The sequence below is a fragment of the Meleagris gallopavo genome, chromosome Z, assembly GCF_000146605.3.
Source record: "Meleagris gallopavo isolate NT-WF06-2002-E0010 breed Aviagen turkey brand Nicholas breeding stock chromosome Z, Turkey_5.1, whole genome shotgun sequence".
Taxonomy (NCBI): Eukaryota; Metazoa; Chordata; class Aves; order Galliformes; family Phasianidae; genus Meleagris; species Meleagris gallopavo.
The window spans coordinates 32,715,089-32,734,978 of NC_015041.2; the positions used below are offsets into that span (position 1 = coordinate 32,715,089).

Sequence of the window (19,890 nt, forward strand, 5' to 3'; positions counted from 1 at the left end):
TCAAAGTGTTACAGTATGTATATGAGCTAGCTACACTAACAAGTTAAAGATGACCACTTAAATTCATCTCTAAAATATAAGCTGACACTTGTTTTTTCTGCTTTTTAAGCAGTGTGTTAAAAATCATGGTGCTTTTGAAGTTAACCACTTCCTTTTCTGACATACTCCTTCTCACACTATTTTTGTTCTGAATGATGGCATTGAAGAAACACTATCAGGAGATGACTAAATGTCATCTCCTTTCCCTAACAACCTTTAAAATAAATATATACCTTAATCAATATATATTAATAAATATATATATTAATTAATATATATATTAATAAAAATATTGAACTATAATGCACAAGAGCTAAATTCTACAGTTTATAAACATCCGCTCTTCTATCTACAGCAATTTGAAAGCATGTGCCTGTATGTCCAGCAATGCAGTTTCTCTGTTTAGTTCCACCAACTAATTCTTAAGCAGGATATAACAGAGGGTATATCTGCAATCATTTGGACAATAAAAGAAAGATGGAGAGAAAGCTGCTGGCAGTAAGCTGGGCAAAATGATGACAGATTTGTTGTTTACCAAGTCCTGCAAAACAGAAATGAACAACGCTCACTGCAGCTTGTAGGAAATGGATTTGAACAGGAATTACTAATACTACAGAGAGCAATTAAATTCTTGGATTCATTGCCACCACTGCTAGAATAGCACCAAGAAATTTTAAAAGGGCATAAGCAAATAATCAAATAGAAGATAAGTAAATATTAAAAGAAAATAAGTTTGGATGAATCCTTAAACATTTCTTGTTCAGTAACTTAAGAAGGTCTGTATGGTCTTCCCAAATAGCATCTCTGACTACCACTGTTGGAGACAGAATTCTGGGATAGACAGACAACTGATTCAACTCATAGTGGCATTTCTTATATTTGTAGTGAATTTACTGCAAGTAAGCATCTCCTGTGTATTAGCTGCTGCCTTGCTTACATTTCTGACCCACATGTAGGAATGACAAAACCTAAGGAAAGAAGGGTAAGATTACAGGGCATTGCAGAATAACTAACAAAACCGAAATTCACACATTTGCTTAATGTAAAGGTTTCATTAGGCATATATATGCTGGAGATCTACATGCAGTCTATATACTGCATACAACTGCAATACAATAAAATGAAACAGCTGTCTGTGCTTTATGGAAGTAGGGTGGATCAGCTCTCATAATTGTAACTGAAATTGCTTCTTTAGTTAGAACTACGTATTACGTAATGTGGAAAACCAAACCAAACCCCTATGAAGTATAAAAGAGAAGCACAGAAGAGAAGTGCAGACTGTTAAGTCATTTGCTATGAATAAGAATCAAATTCTTGGCTGTCATAAATACTCATAACTGACTCTCTTGAAACTATGCATACATAATATCCATCTCTAACTTAGATTCTTCTGTGAACTGACACCAGTATACAGAAAGGTGAATATTTCCATTTATAATGGATGCTCCAAAATTAATGCCTCCTCTTTCATAATGTTGTCCCATGATATCAGAGGTAGATGTTTGCAGTATGGCAGTAGACGCTGAACCTTCCCAGAAATGTCCCATTACACATTGTTGCTGTGCAACAGATGGCATCAGAGGGGCACTCTGGCAGAATGGCATCTGACACGGAAGTGCATATGAAGCAGAGGCGTGTCACTGCATTCTTCCATGCAGAAAATATGGCACCCACTGACATTAACTGACAATTGCTGAACATTTATGGAGCCCAAACAGTGAATGTGAACACAGTGAGGCAGAGGGTGGTGCATTTCTGCCATGGTGATAGAGGGTCACTTCTGCTGGTGCAGACTGTTACAAGTACAGCATGCAGGCTCTTGTTCATCACTGGCAAAAAAATGCATAGTTCATGGTGGTGACCGTGTTGAAAAATAGTGGTTTGTAGCTGAGAAGTTGCTCTACAAAATAACGTTACTGTGCTCTTTACATCTGTTGTAGTTTCCATGAAAATAAGTAGGATGCAGTACTTTTCAAGTCACCTACATATTTCATAAAATACTTAAACACACTGGACCTCATAGTATATACACACACTATATTTTGAAGTCATTTCTAGTTACTTATTATTCTAATTGTTTAGCAAAGTCCTACAGACAAGGTGCCAGTTTAAATAGAAGAACTATTAAAGGTATACATTCTCACAAACCGCATAGAAAAAGAGAAAACTCAGCTGTTGATTAATGACTAAGCAATAATCAGAAACAATTCATTCACATATGAACACACCCGGGTAGTTCAGCTACATACTAAATCAAAAAGGGGGGAAAAAAAAAGGAATTTACTTGATTCCTCCTTTTGGAAAAAAAGAGGAATTTACTTATTTTTATTTTATTGTCTTAAATAAGCAAGAAACATTTGGAAATGAGGCACTGTAAAATCACTGCCATTAGTATAACGATATCAACCGCAAAACCTCTTCTTAGGCTGCAAAGCCATTTTGAGGCTTTCTATTATTTTGAAATAGATTATTGTGCTAAGTTACCTTGCTAACAACTCAAGGGAAAACCTAGTCGAGATACTTTTTGAGGTCAGCTCCTTTCTCTCTGGCAAAGAAATCTGTTTTTATATAACTCTACCCTGTTTCTAAAGCATTTCCTTTGGTAATTTATCTGAAATGAGCTAGAATTCTATTCCCTTCCACAGAAAGAGCAAGAAATATCACCTGACAAATGAAGAGGAAAATGTATTATCATCACCATACAATATTATTTCTTCACAGGGAAACACTGTTTCTTTACAAATGATATTCTTTCAACACTATATCAGCTCAATAAGCATACTAACTTTTGAAGACCAGACTGTCAACTGTTACCCAGACTATTTAACAAAATCAAGCCTGAGTCAGTTAGTAGCTCATAAAAAGCTTTTTTCACTCCTCCAGTGAGAACACAAACTACTTACCATTTGAATTTTAGAAACATTATTCAAGTGAATTAGAACAAATGTTATTATCTAATTTGACCAACTAATTTGATTTAAAAAACACTATCACTATTTGGGCCCTTCAACTGCTTACTTAGCACAAAAGTCCCATAACAGTTGTGACAGCAATACCAAGAAGAAGATTCAAGGCATCTTTCAAGCACTTTTCTCTTTTTAGGATTACGTGTATATATAACATTCAGCTTTTCAAATATCCTTCAGTAGTAAGGTAATAACGCAAGTTCTGACACTGTCTTTGGTTTAGTCTCAAGCTTTAGAACTGGTTTCCTTACCAGTCTATCAACACTAATGGTCTCAGGTTTTGGTTTTTCTGTAGCAGTCTGTTGCTTTCTTGCTGCTGAAAATTCAAACATCAGAAGTGGGAGACAGTAAAGATAATTCTTGTAATTCAAATCTCCATTTATGAGGTGGTGTATGATGATGAGGCACAAATGTATGTAGTGTCAACTATAGTAAACTGTGTAAAGGATTTGCAAACCATACTTTACAAAGTCACAGCACAAGTGATATTGCAACAAATCTCTTGAGATTACCTTGTCTGACTCGCATGCTCAGAGCAGGATCAGCTGCAGCAGTTTGCTGAGAGCTGGCTTCAGCCAAGTATTCTTAAGTATAGGAACTCCACAAGCTCCTTAGGTAATCAATTCCAGCGTTTGACCAGCCTCACCATGAAAAGTTAGAAGTAAAAAAGGTAAAGGTTGATGTCCCTGTTTTGTGATTTCTTTGGTTGTCTTCTCAGTTGTCACTACTCCCATGCATCAGGTATTTATGCACATGGATAAGAGCCTCCTGAACATTTTTTTCTCCAGGCTGAACAGGTCTAGCTCTCAGGCTCTCTTGTTGTGAGGGATGGTCCACTTGTACCCTTGATACAAACATTCTCCAGTACATTCATACCTTCCTTGCATTGCCCAAAACTGTGTTAAGTGCTCAAGTTGTCTCAACAACTTGAGACAACTAAATGGCAGGAAAAGGTCTCCTCCATGGAAATGCTGGCAATTCTCTACCTAATGAAGCCCAGGATGCTATTCTATGCTGCCAGATCATGGTCAGCTTGTCCGCCCTCCCCTCATGTCCTTCTTTACAGATCTACTTTTAAGATTGGCCTTCTATTTATGCAGGATGTTTTCCTTCTGTTGTTCTCAAATGTTATCTTCCTTTCTCTTTCCCCTACTCCCACTAATAATGGGACCAAGACATTGGACCATACACCAAGAAACTATGTCTACAGGACCTGAAACAGCCAGTAGTGAGAAACTGAGTAACTAGCCCAGTGGCACAATGGCATCCAATTAAAAGCACAAAAGCGAACAAGAACAATTTTCTACTGAAAAAAGTTCACAAGTAAAAATAAAACAAATTTGAAATTCACCAATAAGAGTGAAGATGCATTAGATCACTTCTCTGCCACATGAAGACACCAAACAGGGGGATGTAATTTTTATTATTTTTTATTTGTTTTATTTTTTATTAATTATTACTGTAATTGGGGACAAGAATGCATAGGCTTTCATGTCAATGCACATAGTCCTCCAGGAGACCACATCCTTAGAGAGCAGTCACAGTTTACATAAATGAAGTTGTTTTTAAAGTTGATTAGTCAAGTTTCCAGAACTGAAAAGAATTTACTGTCTAATGTCTGGCTCAAAGAAGAGTAAGACCATGTGGGACATAAAATGCGCTTTTCTTTTTCTGTAAAATATCAACATTGTCTTATTAATGAATGCTGAATCAACTCTTATGTATCATGAGACAACTGCATGTATAATAAAACAACAGCCCATTGTCAATCTCAAAGTGAGAATTTAAACTCAAGACAAACCACCATGTCAAATGTTTTCTTTCAAGCTGCAGTAGCTCAGAGTTGCCTTATACCAATCATTTCTTGCCACAGCATAACTCTCAATACAATATTGGCTGTGCATAAAAGCTATTTCAATGCCTTCAGTAAACAATCTGAAAAACTTTGGTGTATAATACAAATCACAACAAATTGGCAATAATTACCTATGCATAAGAGGTCCTGAAAACACCAGAATCTTTACTCACCAGTGCAATCTGGCACAGCTGCATCTACTGAAGACAAAACACTGCTAGCATTTTGTTCTGTCTCAACAAAACACAGAGACACAAGCAGCAAAGTGGCTACACCACCTACTTTGTCCTTTCAGTTACAGGGTGCTTTAATATTTACCAGCACAGTCAGATAGTTCTTGTGATGACATTTGATTATTTGCCTGCAATTTGCACTACTAGCAGCCAATCTGTATGACTACAGTTCTACATTCTTTACAGGTTTCTGAAGAAGGCTCAGAATACAGGCTTAATTCCTTAAATCTCCTCAAGGGAAATATTTCCATTAAAATCAGAGTGGCTGAAAGCCAGTAAGAAACTGAAATCAAACTGCTTAAGTAGTAAATCAGCTGAATTGCACCAGATCTATTTAAGCACATTTCTAACTCAATCTTGGACCAGGATGGAAATCAACAACCAATATTACTGTGTGAGTACCAGTCTGCCAGTCTGAAGTCCAGAACATATTAAATTATGCTTGATCAGAAAGGCACCAAGTTTTAGCATGAGCTTAAATATCTTTAACAACAACCAGAGAGCATAAGAGAAATTCACAACTGATTTCAAAGTGAACCTTGAATTCCCCACAGAATAATATTTATAATGAAGTTACAATGAAAACTGTAGGTTGAACATCTGGGAGCAGTAAGAATTCGGGAGAATGGGGGTGAGAAGGTGGTCAGAGCAATAGTTGCTCATAAAAAAAATACGTGCCAATAATATTAGCTGTAAGTTACTACTCTAATTTTCAGTTTTTCCTTTTCTAGCTTAAAAAAAGAAATGAAGAACAAACAAGTACTTAGAATATTGTTTACTGTTAAATCAACACATCTGAAAGTTTTCACAATGTGATGCTGCATTTAATTATACAATAGTCTGAGTCACAAAACAAGCAGAACAATTAAACTACATAAGGCCTTAAAATTAGAAGCACAGTGCGTACTTTCAGATTACCCATTTTACAAATAGGCTACATATAGTTATTTTTTTTCATATTTTTATTCAAGTAAAATGCATTCAAAGAAAGGCAACTTACAAAGTTTATTTTAGTATGACTTAACAGGAAAATGTCAACATTCTTGCCCCTCCTCCCACTCTTGTCTAGGAGAGAGCAATATGTAAAATTTCCATACGATACTAAAAACCAAGGAACTTTTACACTAAACATCCAAAAGTAAGTCTGAACAAATGGCAAACTTTCAAATTTTATTACAAAGTTAAATAAGCTTCTGGGTTTTTCCTACTGAAACACTGCATCTCTATACAATCAGCATTTAAAATTACGTTGTCCACAAAGCTTTCTAGGTTCCAAGAGTCCTGTTTGTTCCAAAGTAGTACTTAGTGGCCTCAGTAGCAATCATATAATGATCTTTAAGTTGTAACAATGACTATTTTAACATTATTTTGGCAAGATTAGGGCAGCTAAGAAGATGCATGAGTAAATTTGCCCCTTTCAAGTTATAAAACAGCACAAGGACAAAAACAGAACAACTGAAGTAAAACTAAGCACAAAAGATATAAAAAATATGGAAAGACCTAATTTGATCCCCCTCCCTCTATAACAGGGCACAGGTCATTTCCATTGATGCTTCATTCTTATTACATACATGAATAATTGCTCGAATTGCATGGCTATTGCATTTTTACAGGACAAGTGCTTAGAAGTCTGGTTTTAAATTTACATCTGAGAAACAGAGTAAGTCACAGTACATTTTGAGATGTTTAAAAAATATTTATAAACTTGTTTTTAATATGCTAGAGCATTTGGCAACACTTTTACAGCATCTGATTTTATATAATTAAAATTTCATACAGTACTTATGTTTTTTTTTAAATCTGTAAAGAAAAACCTCACAAAGTAATATGAACTGCCAACCTTGACTGATGATACAATTCCAGTTAATAATACTGGCATCAAAACCTTCATTAATTATGTTGACAAATCATTACCTGTACATCTAATGAAGGCAACCAATATGATTTGAAAACACAACCTTCAGGTTTTATGTTATGTACTTATCAAGGTGTGCAGTTCTGCAGTGAAATGAAGAAGCACGTAAATATACAAAGGAAATTACAAATTCACCAATTCCTGCGACACAAACCGTTTTAATCTTTCAAGATATTGTCCATAGAGCTCCACATCATTATGGCCTGCTCCTTCTACCCACAGTGGCTCTACAGGTCTCTGGCAACGTTCAAATAAGGCTAGGCCATGTGAAAAGTCAATTACTTCATCTTCAGTCCCATGGATAATTAACACAGGAGATGTTATTTTAGAAATTTTGTCAATGCTGTAAGAAAAAGATTGTTTCTATGAATGCAGTCAGTTTTATTATAACTTCTTTGAAGGACTGGAGACTCTTGAATTCACTTTTTAATTATATACTCTAGTTTTAACTATTTAATTTTGGAATTGTTTAAATAGAAATAGATCTTATCAACACTCTGGAAACAATTGTAGCAGCACGCTTAAGCTAAACAGAAAGGACAAACACTCCCAGAAGCTAGTAGGATTGAATAACTCAGCAATTTGAAAGTGATATTCATTACTATGTTTGTTAAAAACATGAAGCTTAAAAATATTTATTGAAATATATACTGAATCAGTTATAGAACTGATGAAATTACTACTTCAGAGATTTTCAATTAAAAAAACCATGCTTTTCAGAACTAAAATAATTTTGGCTCTTTATGTTATAGATCTTGTGGGGAAAAAGTTAGATCTTGCAAGCAGATCTTTGAACCAAGTGCACCAGTTCATGAGGGTAAAATAGTGGCATAGTTCTGAAATATATGACAGGAGTTTTCTACAGCCTGTTTTTCTCAGTCTTTAATACTTACGAAAAACATGCAGAAGGGTTCCTTTGTAGTTACTCAACAACTCACCAGAAGAGAACTGCTTATTGTTGGAGGTATTAAGGGTTACACTAAAACTAATCACTCTTCAGATATCCACAGCAACAATTAGAGATGTGAAAAACTTTAAAGATTTAAGAAGTTCTACAGACTCCTTCAAATAAAATGTTTCTTGCTTTTATCTACTCCAATTATCCTTTAAGCCTTTAATGAACATTCTGAGAATTTATCATATTACTTATTTCCCTAATACAAAGCTTATGTAATTGGAAAAAAAATACATGCAAAAAGAATCCCACAACTTACTTTGGGAATGCATCAAAGCAATAGGTCTTCTTTGTATCAGGAAAAGCTACTCGCATTCCTGAGGTCAGTGGAGAATGTAGGATTACAGCAGCACTTTCATATCTAGCAGCAAGATCCACAGATGGTACTGTTCCTATACTTTGGCCATATATAATCACATTTTCAGGGCGGATTCCGTACCTAGAAGATCAAATAAGTTAATGAAAAGGCATATAAAGGGAAATAGACAAAATCTGTAAAAAGGCAAACAAACCATCTCCATACATTAAAGATTCCTGGGGAAGATAAAACTGAAGCTAGAACAAGAAAGCATATTTTAGATCATTGCTGAGGTAAAAGGAAGACTTTGTCTGTATTTGCAGCACATTTCTTGCCTTAAGAAAGAATGACGCTTTAGGTTTTGAAACATAGACTTCAGAATGCTATTGCAACTTGTATACTAGTTAAGTATCTTTATTGGTAACTTCTGTGGAGCTACAACAGGAATTAGAGCCTAACTAGGCTTATAGTTACCATTACCTAGAGGATAGTCAAGCAAGCAAAACATGTTGTCAGTTTTACTTGTCTGTTATCTGGTAAAAACTGCAAGATGGTGACATCATTCAACTTCATGAAACATAAGGCATACCCTTACAGACAGTGTCCAAAATACTATATATTCTCTGTAATAGTAAGATGCTTCTTTCTGATTGGTCTATTTGAAATATAGTTAGAAAAAGAAATACTTCAGCTAATACCATTAACATATCCCAATAGGCACTACATAGTTCAAGTCAATTTCCTCTCCCCCAAGACAAAAAAATTGTGTCTTTTTTTCTGTAACTGAGGTAGATGAAAGTTTGAAACATCTAGCTGCACCTATCCAGATCAAATCTAATGTATTTTTCTGCAGTAATGTGGATGCAAGGATGATCTGATTGCCAAGCAACACAGCAGTACTGGAAAAATCTGAGCAAGACGTTATGCTGGCAAGAACAGTATCCACAGCAGAAAGTAAGTACTGACACACTGAAAAATACCAACAAAGCATTTTTATCACAGATTGGATCTGCAGAAGTGTCTACATGGAAACCTGTAGTTTATGTAAGAGAGGAAGTACTTTAAATAGAAAGAGATACAGCACTGCATTCAAAAACAAAATATAAGTCATTCTAATGTATTATCAGAAGTTTGTTAGCTCTCTAATTTACACTAGACTAGCCTAACAGTGCTATGGAATAGCATACTGCAATTTTAATGTCTGGCAAAATTCCTAGGGGAACTGACAACTGTTTTCATTTAAAGTTAAGGAAGGTTCAGCCATTACCTTTTCTATAATAAACACATGCATCTTCTCAGCAAAAGGTGAGAGATCTGTACCAGCTAACACCCATGCTTAGAGTTCTCAAGTTGATCCATGAGCATAACTCCATAAAATACAAAAATTAAGGTAACAAGAAATTGTTCAAGATTCCATAAAATAAACGAATGTCTGTAGAACAAGTACTTTTCAAGAATTCACAAAACATTCAGCACAGACATGCATAGACTCCATTTATACCAAGAAAACTTAATGTTTCCTAGAAAGAGTTTCTAGAATACAACCAAAGTAAGAGTTCTAAAATACCAAGACTTAATCATCAGTTTTCTGTTACTGGCAAACTCCCTATCTCAAAGCAGTTCTCAGACACAGGAAAAAAACTCAAACATCTAGCATTCCTATTAAGACTTTCTCAGAATTCCAACATACTACAAAACAATGAATTAATGCTTTGAAATGTAGAAGATGTAAGGTCTTCACTATTTCTTTATCTATACTGAAACACTTGAAAACAGAATAAGTCTTCTAAAACAGCACATTTTTTGCATTCTGAAAATACAATGTCCTTCTATCCCTTTTACAAATCAGAACAAAGTCGCACTAAATAAGTGACACACTGTATTATAAGTGTGACATCAAATTTAGCAGTACATTATCACAGAACAACACCTTGCAAATCCATCACGCATTTTCACCAGTATCAGACTCTACAAGGTAAAGACTACTACACAAAGCTTTAAAGCAAAAAATAAACATTTTTCATTGTATGTTTTCCATTGCCTTTATTCTTCCTCTTTGGACCCAAATATCAGCTACAAAAAGAAATCCAGGAAAGTGCTTACTATATTTGGATTAAAGTAAACCTTTTCTGCACCACAGCCAGACTGCCTCACAGCACCACTCAAACAGCTTTTACAGTCTGGAAACAAAAATAGTCAAACTTATAACCAGCAGTGGCAGTTCAAAGCAGTTAGACTTTCAAATATTCTGGTGTGAAAAGTAAGCAAAAAGCTCCTTGAGAGCCAAAGAACCAAAGATCCAAAGTGGTATCTGTTTCTCTAGTTTCCTCCTTCCCCTCTCCACTCTTTCCTCACCTCCTACTCTTCAAAAGGAAAGTTGAAAGAAAAAGAGGAGTCCAAACATCCTTCAGTTCCTCTCTCAAAAGTATCACCTTCTAGCTTAAAACTAAGGAGTTGTGTGAGAAAAAGGCTGCTAGAAAATTCCTTATCCATAGAATTAATTGACTCTTCCTTTTGGCAGTCCTACACTGGTAAATTCCAAGAAATTTCATAGAAAGTTATTAAATGCCCAGGTTCTAATTTGAGAGAACAGTTAATAAGTTAATAACTTCATAATTCAATGATTCTTTTATTGCTATGAATTATTAACTAAAAATTAACTTCCTCCAGAATGAAAAGTATGAAATCAAGAGCAAATGCAACAGTAATACAGTCCCTTAAGAATGGCAGGCCATCCTGAGGAAGGGGAAGTTATAGAGCTATATGCTGAAAGCACCTATTCAGGAGACAAGAGCTCAAACACTTGCCTTGAAAACTGCTGGCATTTTTGAAAACTCATTACACTGATCACAGTAGTAATGCATACTACTGTCTATTAAGGAAATCATAGATAACATCATTTAGATTGACTTTTTTTTTGGTTGGTGGTGATAACTGTGAGGGATTTTTTTTGGCCACAATCACCATAACAGACTTCAGAAAAAAAAATATGAAAGCAGCAGCAAAGAAATGCACATTCTCAGAGAAAGCAGCCTTCCTCAGTGACAAGTTACTCAGGACTGAATTTAGCATAAAATCTAGACATTTTCTGCAGCATAAAGGCTGCCAAAACATTATTTTTCCAGAGCAACTGAGATTTCAATTCCTTTCAACATCTGATTTATCCTTTAAGTTTACACACCCAAGGGCTACCTTCACAGAAAACACGAAACTTGATGAGCAGTACTTTTAGAAATAGATTTAACCCCGCTCACAAGTTTGCTAACATTCACACACACATCACATTAAAGATATAGGTTAGTGTCACTACTAAATCATGTAATATTGTCAAAAAGAACAGTACTTTCCTACTTTGATTTTCAGCCACATGTTGCCCTCATTGGGTTCTACTAACTAGCTTAGTAAAGTGTACTAATCCTTTCTGGGAGTAGAGCAGCTACTTTTCTGCTCTTCTGTGCAGGCTGTCTTCATAGTTGGACAAGTAATGACTTGACAGAGGAGGGACAGAGGAAAGAGCAAGCCAGTATACCACTAACTGTATAATTACACCACTTCCTAGTTCTAGTAACCCAGCCTAACACATGGTTTTATTAGTCACCCTTATCTACTCTTCTGTGAGCCTACAAATGATGGTCCCTTGTAATAGAGGCAACCCTGATCACTCCTCCCTAATCTTCTCACCTTCTGATAATAAAAGAACTCGTGTTCTAAACAGCACAAAATATTCTTTTCCCTCCTCTGTGGCAACCTTCACAAAGCGCTGTAGCAAAAACTCCTTTACTATTTCCTTTATATTTGTCTCTGTCACTAAGATAAGTGACAGAGACAAATAGAAAAGATCTTATTTACAGTCTCTTACTTTTCTACTCTTTTTATTTAACATACACATTACTATGACAGAAATCTTGCAGTTTGTAAGATTAAAGTTACCTTTAACAACTAAAAAATAAGCAGAAGTTACTATGGTGTGCAATGTGGGCCCCTGGAATATCTGCCATTTTGCTCTTGATACATCTAATGGAGACAGAAAGCAGTTTATCTTATTATCTCCGAAGTACTGCCATTGATCTTGAAGACTTGCTCCCTTTACAAAACAAAGCATAGGTACAACCAACCTTAAAAGGGTTCATTTTCAGTAATATCTCCTAGGTTCTTACTAACAAAGTGGCGCAATAGATGTTCTAAATAGGTTACCGTTTGTTAAATCAGTACAGCACTGACTTAACCAACTGACAGCACTGCCTGGTGTAGATGAAATAAAGAGAACATCCTAATGGAGTTTTAAATGCAGATTTCAGAACCTTTTGTCATTACGTGCATAACACCTTAAATTATGGGTGCAAATTGCAGAACATGAACGACACAAACATCCCTAACTATCAACATTCCAGGCCATGAATTAAATTCACAAGATGAAAACTCTTCCTCAACTCAGTAGCACCTTTCCTTTCTGTGTATGCAAAATATAACATTGCCAGAGAGGCTGAAAGAAGCAAGTTTTAAGAGAGGCAGGTGCATTGATCATGCATGTAGTAACAACAAGACATACCTCCTTTATCTCTTTCAAGATAGACTGGCCTTTTATAGACCTTACAATGCTATTCATACATTCATTCTATTGATAAGATTATTATCACAGTAAACCGAGGACATTTTTGCTCATCAATTTAAAAGTGTAATCTCTCTAAAAATATTGTAAGCTTAGGCACAGAAAGAAATAGCCCTTCTCCTAATGTGCGCCAATAGTAGTATAAGAGAATGCTACTTTTGAATGAAAAATGTAATATGTCAATTTTCAAAAGAATATTTCAGCTATCATCAGAATAGATTTGAATTAAGTTTGAGTTGTGGATATTCTATCCATTTTGACACATCAGTACGACAGTGAGATCCTTCAGCTTTTAGAATATTGTTCGATCCATGGTAGGAAACAGCAACAAGGTAGCTTGACTTCCTAAAGAAGAATCTCATTATGAATCAACCTTGGCATGTCTTCAGGTTTCTGAATGAGCACCACTTGCCCTGCATTTGCCTGGGGCTGGTTAAACCTTTCCACCCTTTCTAGTGTGTCATCAAAGGCATTCAGAGACCAGAGCAGCAGAAGATAGGCGTATCCCAAAATGACTACTTGCATTTCAACACTTCGTAGCTATGACAGTCAGAAAGAGAATGTTCTCACTTGTGGCTTTTATATAGTGCCATGAAGATGAATATGCAATACTGTGCATCTTTCCTAAACACCATGGCAGTGAATCACCTTGCCATCTTTAACAGTCAGCATCCACAAGGACAACTACTGAGTCCAACTGAAATATTAAAAGCAGATAAACAAGAACAATTCAGAATCTCCATCTGCATCATCCAATCTTCTCTTCTGCTTCACTGCCAAATAGTACTCCACATTCATCTACATGCATGATAATATTCACATATCTTTGTAAGAACCTCTTTTGAGAAAATGGGGTTGTACTAATCTTGATTTCACCCTGAATATTACTTCAAAAGACTATTTCTACTCCCTGCAGGAAAGCAGTGGCCATCAGGAAAGTTCTTCCAATAAATAACTAACACATCTTTAACACAAGCAGCAGTTTTGACTGTAGAATTATGTCCACGTGAGAATTTCAGTTACCCCAGATACTTCTGTCTCTTTTCCAGAACCTCATTATCAGCAAGTCAAGACTCAATGAGATCAAGCCAACCTCTCCATCTCCCACATCTTTCAATGTGGGATTCTGTGATCCTATTTCTCAGAATAGAGAACGTAGGAAGTTGAGTGGCTGTGATCAACCTTCAACAGATGTAACGTCTCTATTTCTTTCTTTGTCCATCACACAATCAGTGAGGCATGGTTTGTAAGCCTACATTTGCAAGACATAGACTTTTCCTATCAAAAGGAACTTCAAAGAAATTACATTTACCCTACAAAGAACCCATAGAACTAATTTGCTTTTACAGAACACTGATTTCATAAAGCATTAAAGACAATGCCAGTGTAACACTGACAGAACAGGCTACACTAGAAAAGTGAATCAGCACCGCAGCAAACGTTTAAAGATTGCATTCTGGTCCTGATATTAACTACTAAAGAGCAGCTGAGCACTGCTTCAGGGCTCAAGAGAACACTGGCAACCATACTGTATGAACTAGTACTTCCAGAGTCATGTACTGAACTTCACTGTATTCCACTCAGCATTCAAACACAAAAGCAAAACCAGCTGGAAAGTTGTTTAAAGTAGAAAGTGAAAACTAGTAATAATAATCACTTTTTAGTCAATGAAAAAAAATTAAGTTCATGTCTGAGAAACCCACAAATTGGGCACTATATACCTAAATATAAAATCCTAGCTCTAGATACTTAAATATTTCTACACAAAGTTTTGACATAAAACATCTCACAGGAGCAAATAGGCTCAAGGCAGAATCATTCCTGAATAGAAGAAGGAAAGTAAAAGGGAAGGAATATGCAGTTAGAGTCATATGCCCCTCTCCTTCTCTACAATGGCTGTTCAGCTCATTGCAGCCTTTCAGTACCTAAAGAGAGCTTACAAATAGAGGAGAATCAACTCTCTGAAAGGGTAGATAACAGCAGGATAAGGGGAAATGGTTTTAGGTTGAGGAAGGGAAGATTTAGGCTGGATGTCAGGGGGAAGTTCTTTACAGAAAGAGTGGTGAGGTGCTGGTACAGGCTGCACAGAGAGGTTGTGGATGCCCCATCCCTGGAGGTGTTCAAGGCCTTAAGATTGGATGGGGCCCTGGGCAGCCTGGTCTAGTATTAAATGTGGAGGTTGGTGGCCCTGCATGTGGCAGGGGAGTTGGAGATTCATGTCCTTAAGGTCCCTTCCAACCCTGGCCATTTTGTGATATATTCAGATGGGATATTGTTATGAGCTATATCCTTATTTGATTAGGAAAGATATTGTTCAAGAATGGAGGGGAGAACTCAAATTACCACTGTATTTCCTTCCAGGTTTCCATACAGAAATTGTTCAAAGATGATGGGGTGAGAGCGGGGAAGGAAACAATTACCAACTAGTTTAAATCTTGTTTTATGAATACTTAAACTACAGAAATTAGAGTTTTGCTTTAAATTTAACAACTCATGGCAAGAAAGTGATGACAACTTGAAGAAGGGGGCTTTATTTATCTGGTAGCTGGGACTCCTACCTGTATCACAGAACATGTCTACAATATTTACCTTACTGTTTTACCATCTTAAAAGTAAAGGCTTAGAACACAGGCTCTGGAAACAGCATCTTCCCATCTTGGGATTTTATTTTCCCTTGTCCAGTTTTAATATGTGCTAACAGCAGTGATTCAAATTCCTGGGCTTTGTTCCTACCATAAGGTACTTGTGTAGATTAATTACCTCCTCTCTCAGACACCATACTTTGCTAAAAATAGCTTTCCTTATAAAACAAAAATCTTTCTACCTTCTGGAAATGCTGTAGCTACTAGTCTGAATTTTGAAACAATTGAAGTCTGAACACTCAAAGACCATTAAATATCTGAAAAATAAACTTCTGTTTCTCTTCCCCATTATACCAGTAGCTCTGTGACTGGGGAATCTACCGTAGGTTTTTCTTCTCCTCTAATACTGCCAACAAAGAGGATCCTTAATTAAGACAGTAAGGGCTACATTTGAAACACTCAAATAACACCAGATGACACCTTACTAAACTTCATCCATTTCAGTTTCTCAAGTATATCAGTGCTAAATACTGACACTGCTCAATACAAACAATACATTTGTTACAAGATATCACCAGTCCGCTTTGATATGAATAAATTAATCACAAAAAACAGCATTTCTGTTTTATTTACCAGTGCAGATTAAGCACAGTGATTTAGAAAGCATGGTGTAATGTCTTACCTTGTCCTAAGAGCCACCCAAGCAGCATCAATGTCAGCATACAGATTCTTTTCTGTTGGCTTGCCAGAGCTTGCACCATATCCAGAATAATCATATGAGAATATGTTGCAATTAATCCGTGAACCCAGTCCTATATAAAAGCTGCTCATCTGACCAAGATCAACAGCATTTCCGTGTGAGAAGAGCAAAGTATATTTGGCGTTAGGTGAGCAACGCACAAACATACAGGCAATCCTGTTACCTTTACTTGTTCTAGTCATGAAGCACTCAATAGCATCTTTTTCTCTTGATGAATACTGCCAGTCTGCTCTCTCTGAGAGATGTAAAGTCCAGCGGCTACCACTTTCATCACACATCAGAGTGTATGTGGGATCAGGAGGTAAGAATGCCAGTTTGGAAGCAATTTTCCCTGGGCATGGTGGACAACAAAACAGGCAACACAGTTCACTGAAGGAAAGATTATTCATCTTCTAGTCTGAAACAGGAAGAGAGAATGGTATCAGTTTCTAGTTAAAAAGTGACATAAAAAAGGAAAGACCTCACTGAAGTTGTAAGTTCAATCTCTTGAGAAAATAACATTGAAGTTTAGTGGAATTGTTTAAACAAAGCAAAAGCTTAAGTATATGCTTAAATTTCTATACAACACCTTTTTGTTATTAGTACCATCTTTAGAATTAGCATATTATTACAGAAGAATGGTAACTGTTAAGCCTTGCCAGATACTAGAACTGGAATATGATTGCTTAGGCCAAGAACAAGCATGACTTTTAGTTTCTTTTGAGGCTACTCACCTCAGAGCAACAGAAGTTGAACACTCACTCCCCTGACAAATTGGCATTATAAAGAGCAATTAAAGTACACTGCAGTGTTTGCAGGATATGAAGATCACACAGATTCATCCTACACCACAAACTGATACTATACTTCCCATATAATGACAATACATTCTCAGTTTGAGTCACGAAATCTTGCAAACAGTATCATCAGTATGAGAGGTGCACAAAGGTCAAAAAGAGATTCTTCTACTGCCTAGCAAGCAGACCTTTACCCCTCTGAAATCCAGCTGTAAACTATTCTTAGCTCTGCATTCTGTCTGACAACATTTCCAATCCCCTTAAAGTGGTTATCAACTAAGTTTCTCATTTTGCACATCAGAATTGGGGTTATATTATCAATCTTAAAGAAATGACTTCTTATCCCATGTTTTAACAAAAACACTCCAGGCATACTGTTGTAACACAAATAACTGACAAAACAATATAATCTATACTACAAATTCAAAGCACATTAAGTGGGAGGGGAGAGGGAGTTTGAAAAAGAGCAAAATAGACACAGACCTAAAGCAAGCTAGTTAACGACATTGCTGCCCTGATAGAGAACTGACTTCTCCTAATTTAGAAGGCTGAGAAGAAAGAGGAAAGAAATCTTTAATGTGACAGTACTTTTCCCTTGAAGGTAGGAGAATGACAGAATCTGCCAAGAACCATGAAGTACATCAGCACACCTAGCATAAGTATTTACTTTCCTGTTGTGAATACATCTGATGTTTTATCTCAAAGAACTTTCCCACCCCAGCTCTACTACAGGTCTCATGCTCGCTTCCTACTGGGTCACACAAATGGAAACTCTCCTACAATTTCATGTGCCAGTTTTGACAGCTAGAGTCAAGCTTAAAAACAGGAATAACAACAACAGAAAGCCAACTTCTGATGTCACATTCCTTTGTGGTTTCAGGCAATAATTCCCTTGTGTCAGTCAACAATAAAGTCTTACTGCTAACTATGATACCTGGCAACATCGAAATCACATTTCAGTCTGTTTTTAACTTGTATACACTTCTCCTCAGAAAAAATTTATAGGGCATTACCATAAGAACTTTTGAATACAGATGGCTGAACAATTAGCCTTATTCTGACTGTATGAATGGTCTCTTCCCTTGGTGCAGTGCGTGACATTCATATAGATCTACACAATCATAGAATATACTTCTTGAGAACTAAATCACAGCAAGAAAGTCTAATAAAGAAGATGTGCATTTCAGAAATATTACTGCTCCTTGTGCAGCATAAAACAATGGGTTGGTTGTCCTTTTTTCCTCCCCCAAAACTGGTCGGGTGTTTTCATACCAAGTCTCTAGTTTTCTTCAAAACAGAGGGAAATCACAGATTCTTAGACATGAGTTGTCAACATAACCAGTTACGGGAGATGGCAGAAAGGGGCCATCATCTCCCATGAAAAGAGAAGTTATCTCTTAATGAACAGATCTGGAGTATATGACCTACCAATTAAGGAAATAGACTTGTATATTAATGCAATAAGCAAATTAGTCACTTAAACTTGTAATTGTTCATCTGCTCCCTTTCAAGTGACATTATTGGACATTTCTTTCATCATGCAAGTAAAGAAAAGTGGAAAAGACCTACAGAAGAGGTCCAGAGACTCTCAAAAGGCTTTGAACATCTTATTCACAAGAATAGGTAAATATTTATTTCCTGCTTTATGTCTCTCACGGCTGTGAGCACCAAAGGAACCACTTTCTTCACCTTAATCAGAAAGCTCATATTCACAGTCTTTGAACAACAGTATTGTTATAATACTTCAATGGGCTTTTTTAGTTCTGCAAACACCACCAATGACTCAGTATTCAATCACACCTCTATTTCTATAGAAACTATTAAATTGAGTATTTTTTCACACTTTTCTAGAAAATTTGAACGTCAAAGCTACATAATACAGTGTGCGTTACGATGGGGGGGAAGAATTTTCATTTCATTGGAAAAAATGTAGCGGTACCTTCAAAACTAAAGTACAAACAGCCTCTTGTGTACAGGAATAGACCACTGCATTCTATTCCAACATAAATAACTGCAAAACTTCTTACTTCCTTTATAATCTACTTGTCAGAAAGAACTGAAACAGGAGTTTACATTGTTTATAACCATAAACAGCCTTGCAACACTACAAATAAGATTTCACACCAAGTATTTGCTATCTCTTGTAGTAATATTGGCTGGCCTGTGGAATTCACATTACTGCAATAATTGCAGATAATCAGCTGAGGAGGTACAGGGCCCCAACATAGCTTAGATGTGCTAAATATGAGTTGCTGCCACATATGACAAATGAATTATGTGCAAGAAAATGGATAAAGTATCATTTCTTTCCTTGTACCAGACTATAACATAGACTTTATGTAATGTCCATTTAATCATAAGAAACTGCAGTTTCTTATTCCTGATCCATTCTCCACTTGACTCATGGTCAGCAACAGCCTTTGCTTTAAAGAAAATACTTGCTATTGTCTTTTCTTGGAAAAACCGAAGAAAAAAATTAGATCCCTAGCATTACTAACTGAACAAACGTGTCATAGAACACCTACTGGTCTTCCTCAGGAGGATACCTCCAACTAAACAAAATATTTTCATTATACTGGAACTGGTTTGTCATTCATTGTATTCACATGAGTGTGTCCTTTACTTCTGGATCTGGAATGGAACCAGGATGTGAGAATCCCCAGGGTGCACAGTGTAATTCTGATATGACTGTTTAGAAGTACAACTGAATCAGCATTTCAACCTAGTAGATATGCACGTGATGTCATAACTTCAATTAAAACAGACATTTATCCTTCCTCAGAAGGTATACGGCTTAGATACTTCAGTGAAGTTTTTAAAGTTTGTTTCCTTTAAATATTAAGAAGACATTCGACATGATTTCCTAATGACTTCCCAACACAGGAATTAAGATAAGACTTCA

General features: G+C 36.2%; 2 protein-coding genes across 2 annotated transcripts in view; one reads left to right on the top strand and one right to left on the bottom strand.

Moving 5' to 3' along the window:
* Positions 1–19,890, top strand: part of LOC104915076 (sarcoplasmic reticulum histidine-rich calcium-binding protein-like) — a 260,268-nt gene that overhangs the window by 130,809 nt on the left and 109,569 nt on the right. The window lies entirely within an intron of this gene.
* ABHD17B (abhydrolase domain containing 17B) lies at positions 5,854–16,630 on the bottom strand. Its single transcript, XM_003213550.3, has 3 exons — positions 16,135–16,630; positions 8,223–8,402; positions 5,854–7,351 (listed from the first exon to the last, which is right to left on the bottom strand). The coding sequence occupies exons 1-3, from the start codon at positions 16,599–16,601 to the stop codon at positions 7,132–7,134; spliced, it is 867 nt and encodes a 288-aa protein (XP_003213598.1). The 5' UTR covers positions 16,602–16,630; the 3' UTR covers positions 5,854–7,131.

Excerpts from the sequence above, each read along its gene's own strand:
- ABHD17B (XM_003213550.3), bottom strand. The coding sequence starts at position 16,601 with ATGAATAATCTTTCCTTCAGTGAACTGTGTTGCCTGTTTTGTTGTCCA. Across the intron at positions 8,403-16,134 it reads TGGGTGGCTCTTAGGACAAG|GTACGGAATCCGCCCTGAAA; the intron begins GTAAGACATTAC and ends TTGATCTTCTAG. Across the intron at positions 7,352-8,222 it reads TGCTTTGATGCATTCCCAAA|CATTGACAAAATTTCTAAAA; the intron begins GTAAGTTGTGGG and ends TTTTTCTTACAG.